This window comes from Ciconia boyciana, chromosome 12 (genome assembly GCF_034638445.1).
Source record: "Ciconia boyciana chromosome 12, ASM3463844v1, whole genome shotgun sequence".
Taxonomy (NCBI): Eukaryota; Metazoa; Chordata; class Aves; order Ciconiiformes; family Ciconiidae; genus Ciconia; species Ciconia boyciana.
In genome coordinates, this window is record NC_132945.1 from 23435861 (window position 1) to 23452692 (window position 16832).

The 16832-nt window shown below is 48.2% G+C and overlaps 1 protein-coding gene across 1 annotated transcript in view; it reads left to right on the plus strand.

The window, feature by feature from the left end:
* LOC140658698 (exocyst complex component 1-like) overlaps positions 1–16832 on the plus strand; it is a 35823-nt gene that overhangs the window by 13243 nt on the left and 5748 nt on the right. Inside the window, exons 6-13 of the mRNA XM_072877384.1 lie at positions 3551–3778; positions 6387–6519; positions 7822–7931; positions 9094–9243; positions 9871–9964; positions 15791–15909; positions 16140–16250; positions 16607–16677. Coding sequence (XP_072733485.1) covers positions 3551–3778; positions 6387–6519; positions 7822–7931; positions 9094–9243; positions 9871–9964; positions 15791–15909; positions 16140–16250; positions 16607–16677 — 1016 coding nt within the window. The remainder of the gene's footprint in view (positions 1–3550; positions 3779–6386; positions 6520–7821; positions 7932–9093; positions 9244–9870; positions 9965–15790; positions 15910–16139; positions 16251–16606; positions 16678–16832) is intronic.

Here is a 16832-nt window from a genome sequence, read left to right on the forward strand (position 1 = left end):
CAAGCAGCACATGCAGAAGCAGTGGGGACGGGTCCTGCCACGTTGCCATGAAGGCTATCACAGACACACCAAAAATTCCTGTTATTTCAGTTTTGGTTTTTTTGATGTTTTTTTTTTTAACTTGAGCACAAGCACATTACTTACCTCGGGAAGGGGAGAACAGAGAAAAGCTGGGTAGGAAGGATAAAGGCTGCTGAGTAGAGAGGGAGGGGATGAATGTGCATGTAAAAAGTGGGGGGTGATGAAGAGCAGAAAGGGTTGTCTGACAGGCAGGGATGCCTGGAAGAAAGGAAAGGGCCAAGAATGATCCCTACAGAAGGAAAAGCAGCAGCTAGGGAGAAAGAAAAGAGGAAAAAATGAAACTGAGCTGGAAGGAGATAAAAAGTAAAAGATAAACTGTGGTAGAAAGGGCCAATGAAGAAGGCACACATTTTCAGACTCGTGAGCTTTATTTACTTTATTAGAGTTGCTGTATTTTATTGCATTTCTGCAGAGGATAACTTGTTTCTTTGAGTGCTGGAGCTAAATAATGAGATAGCTGCTTCGAGCTTTTATCTTATGCTAATACATCTGGTGCTAGGATTTTATGGGTAGGTAACTGAAGAACAAAAAGGAAAAAATAAGCCAAAGGAAATATCCTAAAACATACAAGAAACCACAAACTTTAAATCCAACCTCCTTTAGCTCCAGTATTTGCTGTCTTCCCAATTTGTATTTATATACGACTTATTACACTGGAAACTTAGTAGTTAATCTGGAAGACCAAACTCTTGAGGTTTGCTCCTGCTTGCTCTTGGCAAGTCATACAGGCAACTCTGTTTCCCAGCTGTAAAATACCCTATGAGAGTAACTAATAAATCTCTATTAAGTTCTTTGAGATGAAAGGCGCTGTCGAATGCATTATTTTAATGCCCTCTAATGAATAACTGTCACTTATTGCTAATACAAATTAATTAATGAGATGTTTCTATTTCTAAGGTTTAATCTATGATATTAAGTGTTATTAATACCAGGGAGTTAGACTAGCACATGCATATATTTAAATGTTGTTTTCGCCACATCCCAGTGATAACACCTTGTCCTCCTCTTACAATACTAATCACCTTCTGCTAACCCATCTCTTCTGGGGATCGTGAAACACTGCACCGACAGCAAGGAAGCGCTTATCTTCTTCGGAGGGAAGGAAAGCACGGCCAGGGCACCTGGGAGGCCACGAGCTCTGATTTTCACATTGGTATTCCTAGGTACTTGCAGGATCCCAGCACAGGCAGCTCCCGGCAGCTTTGTGCCACCTCCAGCAGGAGAGTTATTACCCTTACCTGAGCGGCAATTCTCCGGAGAGCCCTTTCTGCCAGCAGTTGCCCTGCCAATGTCACCGGTGATGCTTTGCTCTAGGCACACCCCCGTGGGTCTGTTAAGCCCTAATAAGACAATCTGAAGGCGCGGCGGTGACAGGCTTGCGGGAGGTTTATGACTGTAATTTAGGAACATTTAATAAAATGTGAAGGTCCGGGCAGAGCCCGTGGCCGCGGGCCAGGGTCCCTGGCGTGCGGCTGCAAAGCGGCAGTCCAGGAGCGGGGCTGTTTGCTCCCTCGCAGGTCCTTTGCACCGGCCTGCGTAGGCTGGTTGGGCTCCGGGCAAAAGGAGCATTCGCTTAGCATTGTTGGTGCTTTTGGAGATGAGTATCTGCGTGCATTAGCAAGCCCTGCTTCAAATCCAACTGCTGAGCCTGCTGGCAAGTGAAACCTCTGCCTTCCTTGCCGTCACTGGGCTCCCTGTGGGAAAGCTGCATCACTTTGCAGTATGATAGTTGCATCTCTACCCTTTGATAGAGATGCTTTGCTGTGTTTGCTATGATATCAGGCTTTTCTTTTCTACAGAATTCCTCTGACCTTTCCAGATCCTTTGTGAATCTGCCTGCATCTGAAGCCATTCCCCACAGTCCTTTCTCCCGCACTTTCCCAAAATGGCACTACATTTGTCACAGGAGAGTGTAACCCATGCTTTGCCAGTGTGACCGAAGCTGCCCAGTCCAGGTGTGTGCTGCGGAGTGGCTCTCACGCATTTCAGGAGCATCTCCAGCATCTTGTCCTGCATGTACTACCTCTAGAGCTGGAACTGCCAGCTCATCTTTATCCCAATAGCAATGCAGAAGAAGAAGAAGAAGTTCTTCTCTTGAAGAAGAGAAAGTCCTTATCACAGGGGTTGTAGATGCCCAGCATCTACTGGGGATCGTGAAACACTGCTCCGACAGCAAGAAAGTGCTTATCTGCTTCGGAGGGAAGGAAAGCACGGCCAGGGCACCTGGGAGGCCACAAGCTCTGATTTGTAGATGCCCAGCATCTACTGGGCTTTCAGACACATTCCTAATTCAGAGCACAGGGTAGGTCCAAGCCACAGTAACCTGACTTGGGTTGACAAGACTTTGCTTCTCTTCCTCCTATCATTTCCCACAGGCGAGCCGAGCGCAGGGCGTACTGGGGGGGTGCAGATACTTCTGTTGTTCTTCTTCATTTAATGAAAAAGATATCAGATAACTGAAATATCAGAAAAGACAAACTTCTTTAAAAGCTTTATTAATGGAGAGAAAAATAGCAGTCTGGAAGCCTCATGCCTCCCAGGCCCGTGTCTATTGATTGTTTTCTTTAATATCACGCGTGGCACATAGGCCCTGAAAACGATACAATTAACATTTGGAAGCAGTTAATCTCTAGCAGAGCTTGTCAGCAGCAATTAACATGCCGTTATATCTCTACCACCCGTCAAAACAAATGCCTGAGATGTCCCTAGGCAAACTATGCCTTCAGTTTCCATGTGAGAGACATATATATGTGCATGTCTCATGCATGATTTAACTATTTATTAATTCCACTGCCAGAGCAGCTCAGCTGGGTAACACCCTGGCAGCAGTGGCAATGCCCGGAGCTGTGCTAAACATGCTGTGACAGGCACTTGGCATGGCCATGGTCTGCATAAATGCATTAGAGGCAGACAGAAATGACCAGTGCCTCAAAGTTGGCATGTTTCCTTACAAATGTTGTGGGATGGACACCCAGGTCCTCAGGGGACTTCAGCAGTTGTGTGGATTGAGGGTTGGAGACTCCATGCACTGTCCACTTGGGACTTTCTTAGTGCACAGAGGGAAAAGTGGGGTGCCGAAGCCAGCAGGGCTTGGTACCCTCTCCAAACCTACAAAGACTGTGTTCTGCTCATGGTCGGATTTACCCAGCGACTCCACAGTAACCTCTTTGCGGTGGCAGATGAAAGTCCTCTGAGCATACACCTTGCTCAGGGAAGGGTTTTGTTCTGCCCTGGCACTTGGGACTTGGAGATGGTTGCTGATATAGAGTTTAGCCAAGTGCAAAGGTAAGGCATTGACCTTGTGCAGGTAGTGATGCAGGACAGCTGCAATTATAACAGCATCTTGCACGTTATAATGACAGGGTCTCTGCTTTGACTTGGGAGGGTGAAGCTCAGGATATTTGACTCTGAGATGGTGGTGATCAGTCCCTGCTACAGTGCTGAAGCTCTCTGTTTCTCCATTTCACAGGCCAACCTTAGAGCCATTATCTCTTCTGAGAAGCGGGTGACACAGCTGATGAGCTCCATTGATGAGGCCCTGGCAGAGGTGGCCAGAGTGGAGGAGACTTTGCAGATCTACGACGAGTTACTGGGAAGCGTGAAGCAGCAGATGGACCACATCCACCGGGAAAACTCCTTGCTACATCGCATCATTTCCAACAAGACAAGGCTGATGGATGAGATTGTCTTCCTCACAGTATGTGGATTTGCAAAGACAGAAATCTTCAGCCTCTTGAATCTATTAGAAAAAACTTCCAGTGAGCCTCAAACACTCTGAAAACTATTACCTGTCTGCAAAGGCTACAGAGCTTCTCTGGCCTAGAAATGAGGGACTTTGTGGTCTTGATAATATAAGGACAGCCACACAGCTGGGATGGACTACAGGTAGACCAGCAGCAGACATGGTGTGCTGTACCGTCACTGTGGTCCAGGGTTTGTAAGAGGGGTCCCTGAAAGTCCTTTTCATGGGCAAGACGAGCCTCAAATGATGTAATGCCAAGGACCTTCCAAACGCAGCTCTGCAGCCTTTCACTTGGGATGCTGTGGTCTGCCTTTCTCTATCAGCTTTGGGACCTTCTTCTTACACGCTCAGAGGCTGCTGGGGCAGTGCTTTTACCCTTGCACCCAAAGCACTGAGATCCGCTCAGCCTTGTGCCTCCAAATTCCAGGCATACCTATGTCTGGTTTGTGGGGTTCCTTGTGAGAAGCAATTGGCACTGAGGGCAGTTGCTTTCTTCCTCCCTTCACTTGGTAGCTTTCAGTTTATATCTTTGTACCAGGGAAAAACAGCTCTCATTACTAGATAATAGTAATTTCAATAGCCAATAATCATTACCCAGGAATACGCAAGCACAGTACTTAACGAGCTATTAGAGTCAGGGCATGCAACACCCGCCCCTGGTCAAAGCATGATCCCTTCAGCACTGGTAACCTCACATGCAGAGAAACCGCTGGGGACTTAGAGTGGGTCCTGAGGCAAACTATACATCTACTGCAGGAAAAGCATTCTGGGGACTGCCTGTTGCCCTGGAGAGGAGCCCTGGAGGGGCTGTTGTGGTGCTGAATGGAGTTTAGTCCAGCTGCCGGCCGGTCACCAGCGGTGTCCCCAGGGCTCGGTGCTGGGGCCAGTCCTGTTTAATATCTTCATCAATGGTCTGGACCAGGGGATCGAGTGCACCCTCAGTGAGTTTGCAGATGACACCAAGTTGTGCGGGAGTGTTGATCTGCTGAGGGGAGGAAGGCTCTGCAGAGGGACCTGGACAGCCTGGATCGATGGGCTGGGGCCAACTGTGTGGGGTTCAACAAGGCTCAGGGCCGGGTCCTGCACTTGGGTCACAGCAACCCCACGCAACGCTGCAGGCTGGGGGAAGAGCGGCTGGAAAGTGCCCGGTGGAAAAGGACCTGGGGGTGTTGGTCGACAGCCGCCTGAATGTGAGCCAGCAGAGTGCCCAGGTGGCCAAGAAGGCCAGTGACATCCTGGCTTGTGTCAGGAATAGCGTGGCCAGCAGGACTGGGGCAGTGATCGTCCCCTGTGCTGGGCACTGGTGAGGCCGCACCTCGAATGCTGTGTTCAGTGTTGGGCCCCTCACTCCCAGAGAGACATGGAGGGACTGGAGCGTGTCCAGAGAAGGGCAACGGAGCTGGGGAAGGGTCTGGAGCACAAGGCTGATGGGGAGCGGCTGAGGAACTGGGGTTGTTCAGCCTGGAGAAAAGGAGGCTGAGGGGAGACCTCATTGCTCTCTACAACTGCCTGAAAGGAGGCTGGAGAGAGGTGGGGTCGGTCTCTTCTCCCAGGTAACAAGCGATAGGACGAGAGGAAATGGCCTCAAGTTGTGCCAGGGGAGGTTTAGGTTGGATATTAGGAACAATGTCTTCACCGAAAGGGTTGTCCAGCACTGGAACAGGCTGCCCAGGGCAGTGGTGGAGTCCCCATCCCTGGAGGTATTTAAAAGCCGTTTGGATGAGGTGCTCAGGGCCATGGTGTAGTGGTGGGCTTGGCAGTGTTAGGTTTACGGTTGGACTCGATGATCTTAAAGGTCTTTTCCAACCTATATGATTCTGTGATTCTGTTTCTCCAGGGACCCTGTTGCTTCTCTTCCCACTTCCCACTGATGGGAGTTTCCCCATTCCTTTTCTCTCCTGCTTTCTTTTTTCTTCCCCCCCCCCCCCCCCCCCCCCTTGAAGGTAACTTAACTGTTAAATCAATGTCTGCCATCAGCTGTGGACTTTGTGCACATCAGCATGTCTCAGCATCCATCGTGGAGGAAGGAGCTTTTCTCTGCAGTACCTCATAGCCACCGAGACACTGGCGCAGGGGACTGCACAGCCAGTGGAAAGACTCCTGATGAGCTCTGGGAATACAGGAAAGCAAATTATTTACAAACATAACATACCATAAATGCAAGAACTGTGCTGTAATAGCACAGCTAATCCTCACTTCCACTGCTTACAGTGACCTCTATGTCATTGACCTTTTCATTTCTGAGTAACTCAAGCTGCAGTTTCCTTAGCTTTTTCTTTCTCCTCCCCACCACTTTGCTGCCAGTAGTGATCCCAGAGGTGCCAGCCCTTTGGAAACTCATGTTGAGGTTTGCCAGGGCTTTGTTGGTGACCGCGGCAGTTGTTACTGTGCAGACCTTTGTTTTTGGTGGGGACAGAGCAATGTGGTCTTCTTGACGGACACATGCAGCCTGTCAGGTGAAGGTAGCACTTGGCTATTTCAAGCCAGCAGCCTTCTGGGTGGGATGAGAAGGGATGAGAAGCTGGCCGTGCTTGTACCTGTTCTCTTCTGGCTTTGTTTTTAGACCCACCTCAACCTCAGCAGGGAACACTGTGATGCCCTGAGCCGGGCAGATCTCTCCAGCCCCAGCAGAGTGAAAGCCTGCATTGCTGCCGTAGAGGCTTTGTCTGGCTGCATGAACATCCAGATACATCCCGGTAAGTAGAGAGCAGAGATTTACGTCTGCAAATGGCAGAGCCACCAGCTCATCCACAACCTGTGCTGCACACCCAGCACCATCCTGTGCTGCCCAGCCTCTGCAGGTGCCCCTGAACCGCTGAAGCCGGAGCGGGCGTTCCCAGGAATTAGCTCACTACGCTCGCTGGGCAACCCTGCAGGCTGCCTGGGACAAAGTAGAAAAGAAACAGAAGGCAGGCATGTATTTGGGAAGCTAATCAGCAGCACTGACCTGGGGGTACGTGAGGTGTATGGTGCAGAGCACCTTGCAGCACACCTGGAGCTGCGAGCTGGGGAAACAGGCTTGCAGGGTTGGCTTTCTTCTGAAGATATTGCTGAAGCTTTTGAAGTCGCCATCCCTGGAAGTATTTAAAAGATGTTTGGATGAGGTGCTTAGGGACATGGTATAGTGGTGGTCTTGGTAGTGTTAGGTTTATGGTCAGACTCGATGATCTTGAAAGGTCTTTTCCAACCTATACGATTCTCTGATTCTGTGATTCTGTGAAGTCTTCAGCAGCTTCACCGAGAAGCACAGTCAAGCAGGGCTGGGAAAGCCAATATAACATTACCTCTGAACATCCGTGGAGAAAAGTAGCTGGGGGAGGATTGGCTCCATTCCTAGAGAAATCCCATTCATGCTGCAAACGGCCAAGCTGGGGCATCCACGCACCACAGGCAGGTCTGCAGGCACCTCCCTCTGGACTCAGGCACCGGCTGGTCCAGTTTACATTAAAGTTGAGGTAAACTTATGGCAAGCATATATACAATTCCTCGAAATACCCGGACATAAGGCATTGTTGCCTGCCATCTCTGTACAACACCTCTTATAGTTCAGAAATGAACTGGTGGAAAAACATATTTAGAAATTGTGGTCTCTTGGGGCAACCCAGTTGTCTGTACTTGAGCATGGAAAAATGATAATTCATCGTAGCAGTATCTACTATGGGTGTTGTTGGAGACCTGCCGGTGTAAAGGGACTTGATCCTGGCATGAAACCCCATGCTTTCTGTGTGAAAAGACTGGGCGTTTGTCCTTGACCATGGTCGGACTGATGGATGCTTTGCAATTATTATTTTTTTAAATTTAAACTCCCTCCCTCTCTGTATTTGCTTGGTACCACAGCAAATCTTTTTCCCTTTGTTGGCTTCTGGATGGTAGTATTTATCCCAGAACTTACTCGTTGAAGACCTGTTTTATTTGCCAGCGTGCTGAGTGATGTTGGTCTGCAGCCACGACAGCTCGTGCCTCTCTATACCACGATACCCTCTCTTTTTTTCCTCAAGGTTACCGGAAACTGCAGTCTGTGGCTGAGCAGCTCATCATGTTTGAAACACTCAAGCAGAACTTTGAAAACTCTTTCATCAGGCATATTATGAACATCTTCGAGCTGCAGGTGGGCTTTGCTCTTCATGTGGCAGCTCAAAATCCTGGGAGATTTGAATATTCTGGTAAAATAGTACCTGCGGTATAGGGGATGCCATCGTAAGAGGATTCTCCAAAAGTGTCTCCTCAAAGAGGTCTTTTCACACGCCTTCACCCTGCTGTTGCCCCCCAGCCCTCTGGTTAGTTTTGCAGCCACGCAGAAGAAATCCAGCACAATTCTGCGTCTATCAGGCTGTCAGGTTCCCTCCCATGATAGTCATGAATCCTCTGGTCGTGTTAAAAAGTGCTTAGGCCTGAAGATTTTTGCTTTAGATTTTCTTGTTTTACTTCAGGAATGGTGGTGGTTGTTCATCTGTTTGTAACATAAAATCCCAGGATAAAAGCCAGTCCTTTGATCTTTTGAGTAACATTTTCAAGTGCTTGTCTTGCAATTTAAAAGATATGGTGGAAATATCTCTGTGGGAAGAAATCTGAAAGAAAAATGTTACTCTTCCAGATTTCATTTCATAAAGAGAAAAGAAGCTACTCCCAAATCCTTAGCATTATATCCTTAAATCTTTAGCATTTACTTTCAGGCATTGACTCTGGGAAGGGATGTGACTGGCAGGGAATTGTGAGAGAACTGTGGGATCTCCATCCTTGGAGATTTTCAGACCTTGACTGGACACATCCCTGAGCAAGCTGCTCTACCTGGACCTGCTCTGAACCTGCCGAGCTCCCATCCTGCCTACATGACTCTGAGTTCTGTGGGTGCGATGTCCCAGCACTGCCGGGCCCTGGCAGATAGGCTGCATCAACTGCGCAGCACCCTTCCTCTCCATTGCATCCCCCCCAGAGGCAGACCCATCACCCGGTGCTTGGAGGGACAGTCTCCAGCATGCTCCTGAACACTGAGCTTTTCTCCTGTGTCTTCTCCTGACCACCGTGCTTAGCTGGAGTATCCCACATATTACTGATGGGCCGGCTCATTCTTCTGGGCTCAGAATTGTTCCCACGACATGGGATTAGAACTAGAGTTCAAAGGGATCATGCATGCTCTGCTTCACCCTTTAAATTTGCTTCTCAAACATATTCGGAACTGGAAATTCAAGGGCAATTATGAAGCAATTATTTTCCAGACCTTTTCAAGGCTATGTTTTATTTGACCCTTTCTGCTGTCTCTGTTGCTTTAGGGTAATGCTGAGGTCCCGGCTCCTGGTCAGCCCATTGACAAGCTATCTGCACCAAACCATGGACTCCACCATGAGGAACTGGTGCCCTACGCCCCGCTCATGGCCTGGCTGAGGAACGCCAACCCAGTTCTGTTCTGTGATCTCCCCAAGGTGCGGCTGAAATCCTGAACAAATACTGCAAACAGATTAGTCAAAGTGGTTAATTCATGATGAGAGCTTGGTTTCACCAAATCCATACCACCCATGAGCTTCCAGCATTTGGCCCGTCTAGGACTGTGTCTGGCCAACTTGGCCACATTATGTTGGACCTCTGTGCTTGGCAGAACGCAGTCCAGGACTCGGTGGCAGACATTGTGTTAAAGGAAAAGGTCTGAAATGCTAAAATTTGGTCTTTTTGCTTTCATCTGGCCATTTCTCTACTGAATGAGAGTGATAAGCATTAAATTAATGTGGTTAATCTTGTATTTTCTTCAACACTGCTTTATTTAAAGGGTTCTAGGGAAGGGGCACCTTAAAGTCCTTGGCCTCTTCTGTTAAGAGGGACATTGTTAAGTAACTGAGATGGTTCTTTTTATATCATTGAGGCTTGGTTTCTATTTTTCATGCTGGTTTTTGCCTTTCCAAAGGTCTTACACACCAAAACAAACAGGTTTGTTTCAGTTGCCATCTACTGACTGTTGTTTTAAGTGGGCAGCTGAAGAAAAAGCTATGAAATGGGCACTGTTCATAGAGAGATGAGATACACCAGGAATTTCTGTGTCTGTCTTGTCTTTCCAGGTCTATGCCCAGAACCTAGGAAGACTCTATGACCGGGAAATCAAAGTCTTTTTTGAACAAGCCAAAACCTTCTTGTTAGGAAGAAGAAAAGCAAGTGAGTGATTTGCAGATATGACTTTTGTGCCGCTGAGCAGTGATTTATTTGCAAGTAGGGAATGCAGCAATCACCCTCTGTCACAGGTGTCTTCCCCAGATTTTGTGCCATGAATTTACTTTCTCCTCCAAGGACTGGGTCTGCAGCTGGCAGCACGTGACAAAGCTGTCTCTGCTTTACACCAGGCAGTGTTTGTGTGAGCCTTGGCTCCGTGTATTATCCAGTTTTGTTCAGCTGCTTCTCAGAGCTGTAGCTTTTGTGCACCTTCCCTTCGCAGGACTCACAAATGATGCATGGGTGGCTGAGATCATGTCCTGAGGAGCTGTAAGAGAGGGGGACATGGGACTGCCTGGCTAATGCCTGGTCCATATTTCATGCAAGCAGAGCTGGTCACAGACTCCTCAGACACTCTTTTCCCTGTAAAGAGATGTCACCAAGCCTGTCCCTGCAGACACGAGTGTATTCATAGCAATGTTTGTGAGAGCAGAATGATTTCACAGTGAGCTGACTGTGGGGCTGTGTTGTCCCAAGGTGATCATTTGAACAGAAATCGCTGCATCTGACTCAAAATATTCCAGTCAGGTGTTTCTGAAGATAAAAAGAGAAACTGATCTGTCTCCTCTGGAAGTTTTTGATTGCGCAGAAGTCACATTTTCCTTTAGCAAAACAAAGCACTGTAATGGAAAGTTCCATGCCAGCTTGGCCCTGCTTGAATGTCAAAAAACACTTTGCATGGTGTGTTTAGTCTATCAGAATGTTAGCTTGGCTTCTTCCAGCTCTGCACCTACTTCATCACTTGTGTCCAGGTCCCGGAGCCAGAGGACAAAGCCTAGGGAAGGAAATGGGGCTGGTGGCTGAAGGATCCTGGCGAAGGGCTCTGCCTCCCTGCAGTTGCTGTGCTGGCCCCACAGCAGCGATCATACCAATAGCCCCTGTCCAGCTGACACAACTGCCCTGATATTTGCTCATCCTTTGTCTTCTGCGGTGAAGTCCATGCCATTCTTGTGGGGTACAAGGGACAGTTAGGGAGCCTGGGCCATGGGCAACTGGAGGGAGCGACCCTGAAGCTCACAGGCTGCAGGATCAGACCGTTGCACATGATTTCCACTTCTGCAGCCCTCCAGGACCTTTTCCCTCAGTTTCAGAATTGGCCATAAAGGGAAGAGCTAATATCTGGGTGCTTTGCTGTAATCTCCTCCCTGCTCTGTGGATCTATGAAGAACCTGGTGAGTCTCAAGCAGGGACAGAGAGAGCCTGTGCTAGCAGCGACTTGCACAAGAGTGGGAATAGGACAGTGCTTCTGCTGGCAGCTTTTCCCATGCTGGGGTAACAGAAGAAGCTTCCTCTGCATCCCAGGTTTTGTGGCTGTTTACTGGCCCTGCATCCCTCCGGGTGGGAGCACTCGACATGGCTTTGTTCTGCATCGCGGCAGCTGCAGCAACTCCCACCTCGCAGAGGCGAAGGGGCACAGCACCAAGAAGCACGAGTGGACCTAAGTGCTGGGTCTGCTGCACTCCCAGTACTGCCCCAGTCAGTCCCAGTCCAGAGGGGGCCAGCAGCAGACTGCAACGCCCAGATGCTGGCAGCTGTGTCGGAAGAGAGGGACACAGGAGCACTTCTCAGCTCCCATTTTTGGGTGTGCATGACAGCCGTATCTCAACATACCCACCGACCCTTCCAGCTCCTCCCTGCCCAGTGCCAGTTCCCCTGGGCCATACCAGGAAAAGAGGGGACCTCAAGACCACGGGACCAAACCAGGATGGGCAGTGCTGGCAGTGTACATGTACCTGCAACGGAGCACACAAGTCCTGAAAAGAAAGAAGGAAAATTTCACCTTAATAGTCTTTTGCCACTGGAAAGAAGAGGAGGGGAAAAGGAAAAACACTTGGGCTATTTGTCCCCACTACTTGTCATTTTCAAAAGTTTATCCATCCCCTTTGAAGGAAGAAAGAGACAGTAGAAGCTCAGATACTAATCCTTAATTAAAAGGTCCTTCTTGAAATTTTGCTAGAAATGGAGAAAGCGAACACCTCCAGGAAATATTTTTATAGTCACCAGAAACCTATTTTTCCATGCCAGAATGATTTGCCAAACTATGGAGCCAAGAGAGGGAAAAACGGGGATCAAAATCTCTCTGTTAGTTCCAGCAGAAAAGTAGTGACATGATAAAAAGGATCAAAAAATAAGTTGTGTAGGGAAAGTCAACAGGACATTATTACTCTCCTTGTAATTTAAAAACAAGGTAACAGGCAAGTAAATCAAAGGGACATGCTGAAAAGTGGTGATAGGAAATTATTTGTGCGTAATGCTGTTAACCTGCTGTACTTGTTGCTACAAGTTGTCATTGATGCTGGAGGAGTCAGGAAAGTCTATAGCAAGCAGATAACAGGAAAATAAAATGAGGTGGTAATAATAATCCCAGGATAATACTGAGATACGGCCTTTCTGAAAAAGGATAGCATTTTATAAGAACTGTAAAGGAAGACACTTCTCCCATGGGGCTGTTACAACACACGTTGTCACCCTGAATGTCCTCCTGCTTCCTCGGAGGTGCCAGGGACCCAGCAGTGCTGGAGCACTCGATGCATCACTTGTTGGATCTGGGGTACCCACCCTTCGAACACTTTGGCAGTCCCCAGTGCTGCGATCGGGACACCAGGGAGGACACCTGTGTTCAAGCAGACAGTGATGGGCTGGTGATGACACCTCGTGAGGATGTATTGGCCCAGGTGGGGGTCCCCGAGCAGAACAGAGCACCGTTCCTGTGCTTCCTTTCCAGCTCAGCAGAGATGCAGTGCCTGGGGAAAGCTCTCCCCAGGGTGGCTGTCAGTGCTGGCAATAACATATTGGGACAGGACACGGCCAGCTCGTGTGGTTCTCCAGGGCTCATTTGCTTTTGCCATCCCCACGCTGCCACGCCGCCGGCGCTGGCTCTTGTCCTTATGGATGTCCAGCACTGCCCACCCTACTTGGAAGAAGGGGTGTGCGCACCAATAAAGCAGTCGTCGTAATGAGATATTCTAGTCAGGACCGATTTGCTTCCAGCTGTTTTATGCCTCACTCATATAGGGACCGGCTCAGCACACGGCTCCTGCACTCAGCCCTGAAGAGAGGGGCATATAGTTTGCCTCACCTGCCACATCGGGTAAAACAAATAGTTAAAAAAGATAACGTTCCGCTCACACTCCCCTCTCCTCCGTGCCTGGACACAGCTTTTCCTGGGGGAACGTGCTCTTTCTAGCTTAAAAACAGGAATTCCTGATAAGAGGTAATGAACGTACTGGCAGCAAGCAAGCCTGGGGAATTAGCAGTGGGGAAGCAAACTTTGATCTGTGGTTTATAAGATGATGTGATCAAGCGCCATTTCCTGAAGAAGGGTGATTGCTTTTATTTAAACAGAAGGAAATAAAAAAGATTGTGTATGGGATAAAGAGACCCTGGTTCCTATTTGCAAAGTGATTGATGGGCTCTGAGCAAGGGACTTTAATTCTACTGGGCAACAGAAAATAAAAACACCCAAGTTTGTCTCCTCCCAGAGCACAGCTGGGTCTGCTCAGACAGCCATTAAAATGGGGGACATTGCAGGGGCAGAGATGGCTATTAAAGAGGCCCTTTATTAAAACAAACTTGTTAATTAAAAATAGATAGTGTAGGGCATGTATTGCAGCCAGTCTGCCTGATCCCCTTTTGGTAAATGTTAAACCAGTGATTTCCTTTCAGTACTTTGTCTATCTTTAATGCCTACGTGAGTCCCATAAAATGGGAATAATTAAAATCCCAGGAGAAAATCCAGTGTCTGTGAAACCCATTGCAGCAATAGCAGGACACCTTGATGGCTACAAGCCTGTTACTGCATTGTTATAAGTCACCCAAAAGTATTTGCCTGTTGCTGGTGTTGCTCCCGCAGCCAGGACGAGATGAGATGAGCTTTGCCTGTGCTGGGGTGTGCTGGCACTGAGCTTTGCTCCCTGGGATGAGAAGAGGTCTGGGACAGGTAGGAAGCCCCAGGCTTGGTTGGAGATGCATCATTAATGCGAGCAGCACATTGAAACTACAGCCACCGCATCATTGTAGAGTGCAATTAGTAACAGTGGGGATTTTTAGAAAATTGTATCCACGGAACTTCTGCCAGCTGCAAAAAGGCACCTTCCCTGGGGCTTGCGGTGCTACCGACGGAGACTCACCCGCCTGCCCCTGGAGACCCTGGGGACAAAGCGGGAGGGAGGGCATCACCTCCCTCCGGAGGGGAAGCTGACCTCTTCTCGGCTCAGCAGGGTCAGCAGCACCCTGGAAACGCGTGCACAGGTCCTTCTGCTGAAGGAGCTTGCCAGCAACGGACCCTGAAAACGAGCACGGCCTCTCCCAGCTCCCGGGGACTTTCGGAGACGCTGCTGAAATATTTTCTGCAAAATTGGTTGATCTCAGGCTGTTTTGCTGGGAAGGTTTGGCTTTGATGAAGTTCTGCGGGAACCTCATCCAAGGTCTTTCCTGACGTTTCACCTGCTCCTTGGGGTGAGCCGCTGCATGGATGAAAGCCCAGGCTGCAAGGACACTTGCCTGATAACATCCCTCATCCTTGCTTTAAAATATCCCAGGCTCGCTGTAGCTCTCCGTGCCTCTTTCTTTCTACTGATTACCATAGCAGTGAATTTTTAGGGTTGATTCCCTGCCCTCGTAAAGGATTATTTATGTCGATCGCTTCTAAATATACCACGTGATGATTTATTGCCTTGTTTCAGTATTATGGGAGAGTTTAGAAGGCAAACCCCAAGCTGTTTATAATTAATTGTAAGCCAATAATTAAGTCTTTTCTCCTCATTTTCCCATTCCCTTTTCCACACTAAAATTTACAGGCTCATAAAATTCTTTCCTCTTTGCTGTGGGGAGATAATTTTTTCCTGGTTTGGCCACTTCCCTGCAAGTGAAATTATCATCACCCATTGCATTAGGGTGGGAAAAAGATTATGAAGCAGCTTATTAATTTTATCCATGGTTTTAGCAAGGCTGAGGTCGCGAGCAGGGCTGTCTGTCATCTTTCATCCCTGCTCAGCGTGTAGGGCATCTGACAAATCCTTTCCGAAGGTAAAAGTCCTGCAGATAGTGGCTTGAATAAGGATATTTCAGATGTTATGAGAAATGAAGAGCTGGCCTGACTCACCCAGACCTCTGGGGTTAGGGGAATGGTACCAATTTTTAGAATTAATTAGAAAATAATAGGGATGTTTCCCCACTGATTTCTTTCAGTGAGTATAATAGTAATTTTTTAATGCACATTTCAAAGAAATTTTTCAACTTTTCCACTTAAGCCAGGCACCCAGTGAAAACAGTGTGGTAAAAACTGGTAACGTTTGAAAAGTATATTAATTTCCAGGTGAATGTTTATAATTTTTAAAGGCTAGTTTTTGAAAAAAAGCCAACCCTCCCCCCTGTCCGGATATTGTTTTATGGCAATTTACCATCAAAACTAAGCAACAAACGTTTTTCCTAAAACTCTTGCAGGAATTTCTGCCAATTTATGCTCTTATCACCTAGGATTTTTCACTTCTCAGTCCTCAAGAGTTAGTATTAAGCACTAAATAGCAAAGGGGTAAGCATCACAGGCAGTGAAATAAAAAGAGTAATGAAAAAGAGAAGCAGATGAGAAGGCAGCTAAAAAAATGAGAGCAAAACCTGCATCCCCCGTGTATCTGAATCCAGCATGAAAAGGCCAATTCACGCATAAGATCAGACATAGAAAGAAACATTTAAATCTGTTAAAATGATCAAAGGAGCTGGAGAGGCCAAGAGGGATGGAGATGTCTAACCATCTACCAACATACCGTGCAGGTCTTCAGGAAAGCTTAGAGAAGCCGATGGCGATGGGGAGCAGGCAGCAGTCTCGATGGAGCCTCCCCGGGAGCAGAGAAGGCCAGGAGGACACACCGGCCAAAGGCAATGTCATCAAGGTAAGGAGCTGAGGTTTTCTAAAGGGTTCACGTGTCCCATAGGGGCTGTGCCAGTGCTGCAACCCATCTCACGGTCCTTTCTCTAGTGCTGTGTACCTGGAGCAGAAGCAGAGATGTTCTCTACTGCTGATCTGGCTTAGATGTCACTTCAGGTGGACATGGACATCTACTCCGGTGTCCTCAGTGTGTGCTAGAAGGGTTTTCTAACATGTCCAATCGTTTCTAAGCAGATGTTGGAGCAGGTGCTGAGGGACCTGCAACCCCTTTGCACCGCGGAGCAGCAGTTCATTGAGAAATTCTTCCAGCTGAGCCAGGACGCTGCAGACCTGCAGGTGCTGGAGGTAAGTGTGAGGACTATGTCCTCTCCAGTCCCATTAGCCAGTCCTCCCTCCAGCTTGATACAAGCCTCAGCAGGCACAGTGGGGTAGCTGCTTACCTCTACCAGACACCTGAGCTCTCCTGGGCTCTTGTCCTCTAGCAACTGTCAGTGGTGTCGGTAGTGGGGAAGCTTAAGACCTCCTGATGACAGAGGAGAATTGAATTGAACTTAATTGATAGCTCCAGCAAAATCACAGGATCTCTAAGCGTTGAACACAGGACTCCAATATGAGGCAGCAGAAATGAAACCCAGATCTCAAGTTTTCCTTTCTGAGGGAGGGCAAACAAATCATAATTTCCATCCCATTCTTTCTTTCAGGCATCTGCCACTAAGGGAGGAGAGAGCATGGCATCTCCAGAGGACCCTCCTTGCACCAAGCCTCGGAGCCAGTACGTGGGTGATGAGATGCAGCTGGCTGCTCTGACAGGGGCATGGTCTGGAGTGTCCTACCGGAACTGCCTGAGGAACTGATGGAGGGATTTTTTGGTTTTTTTCACTCTTGACCATCCTGATATCAACTAAGTGGTCTCACGTTTGCACCCTG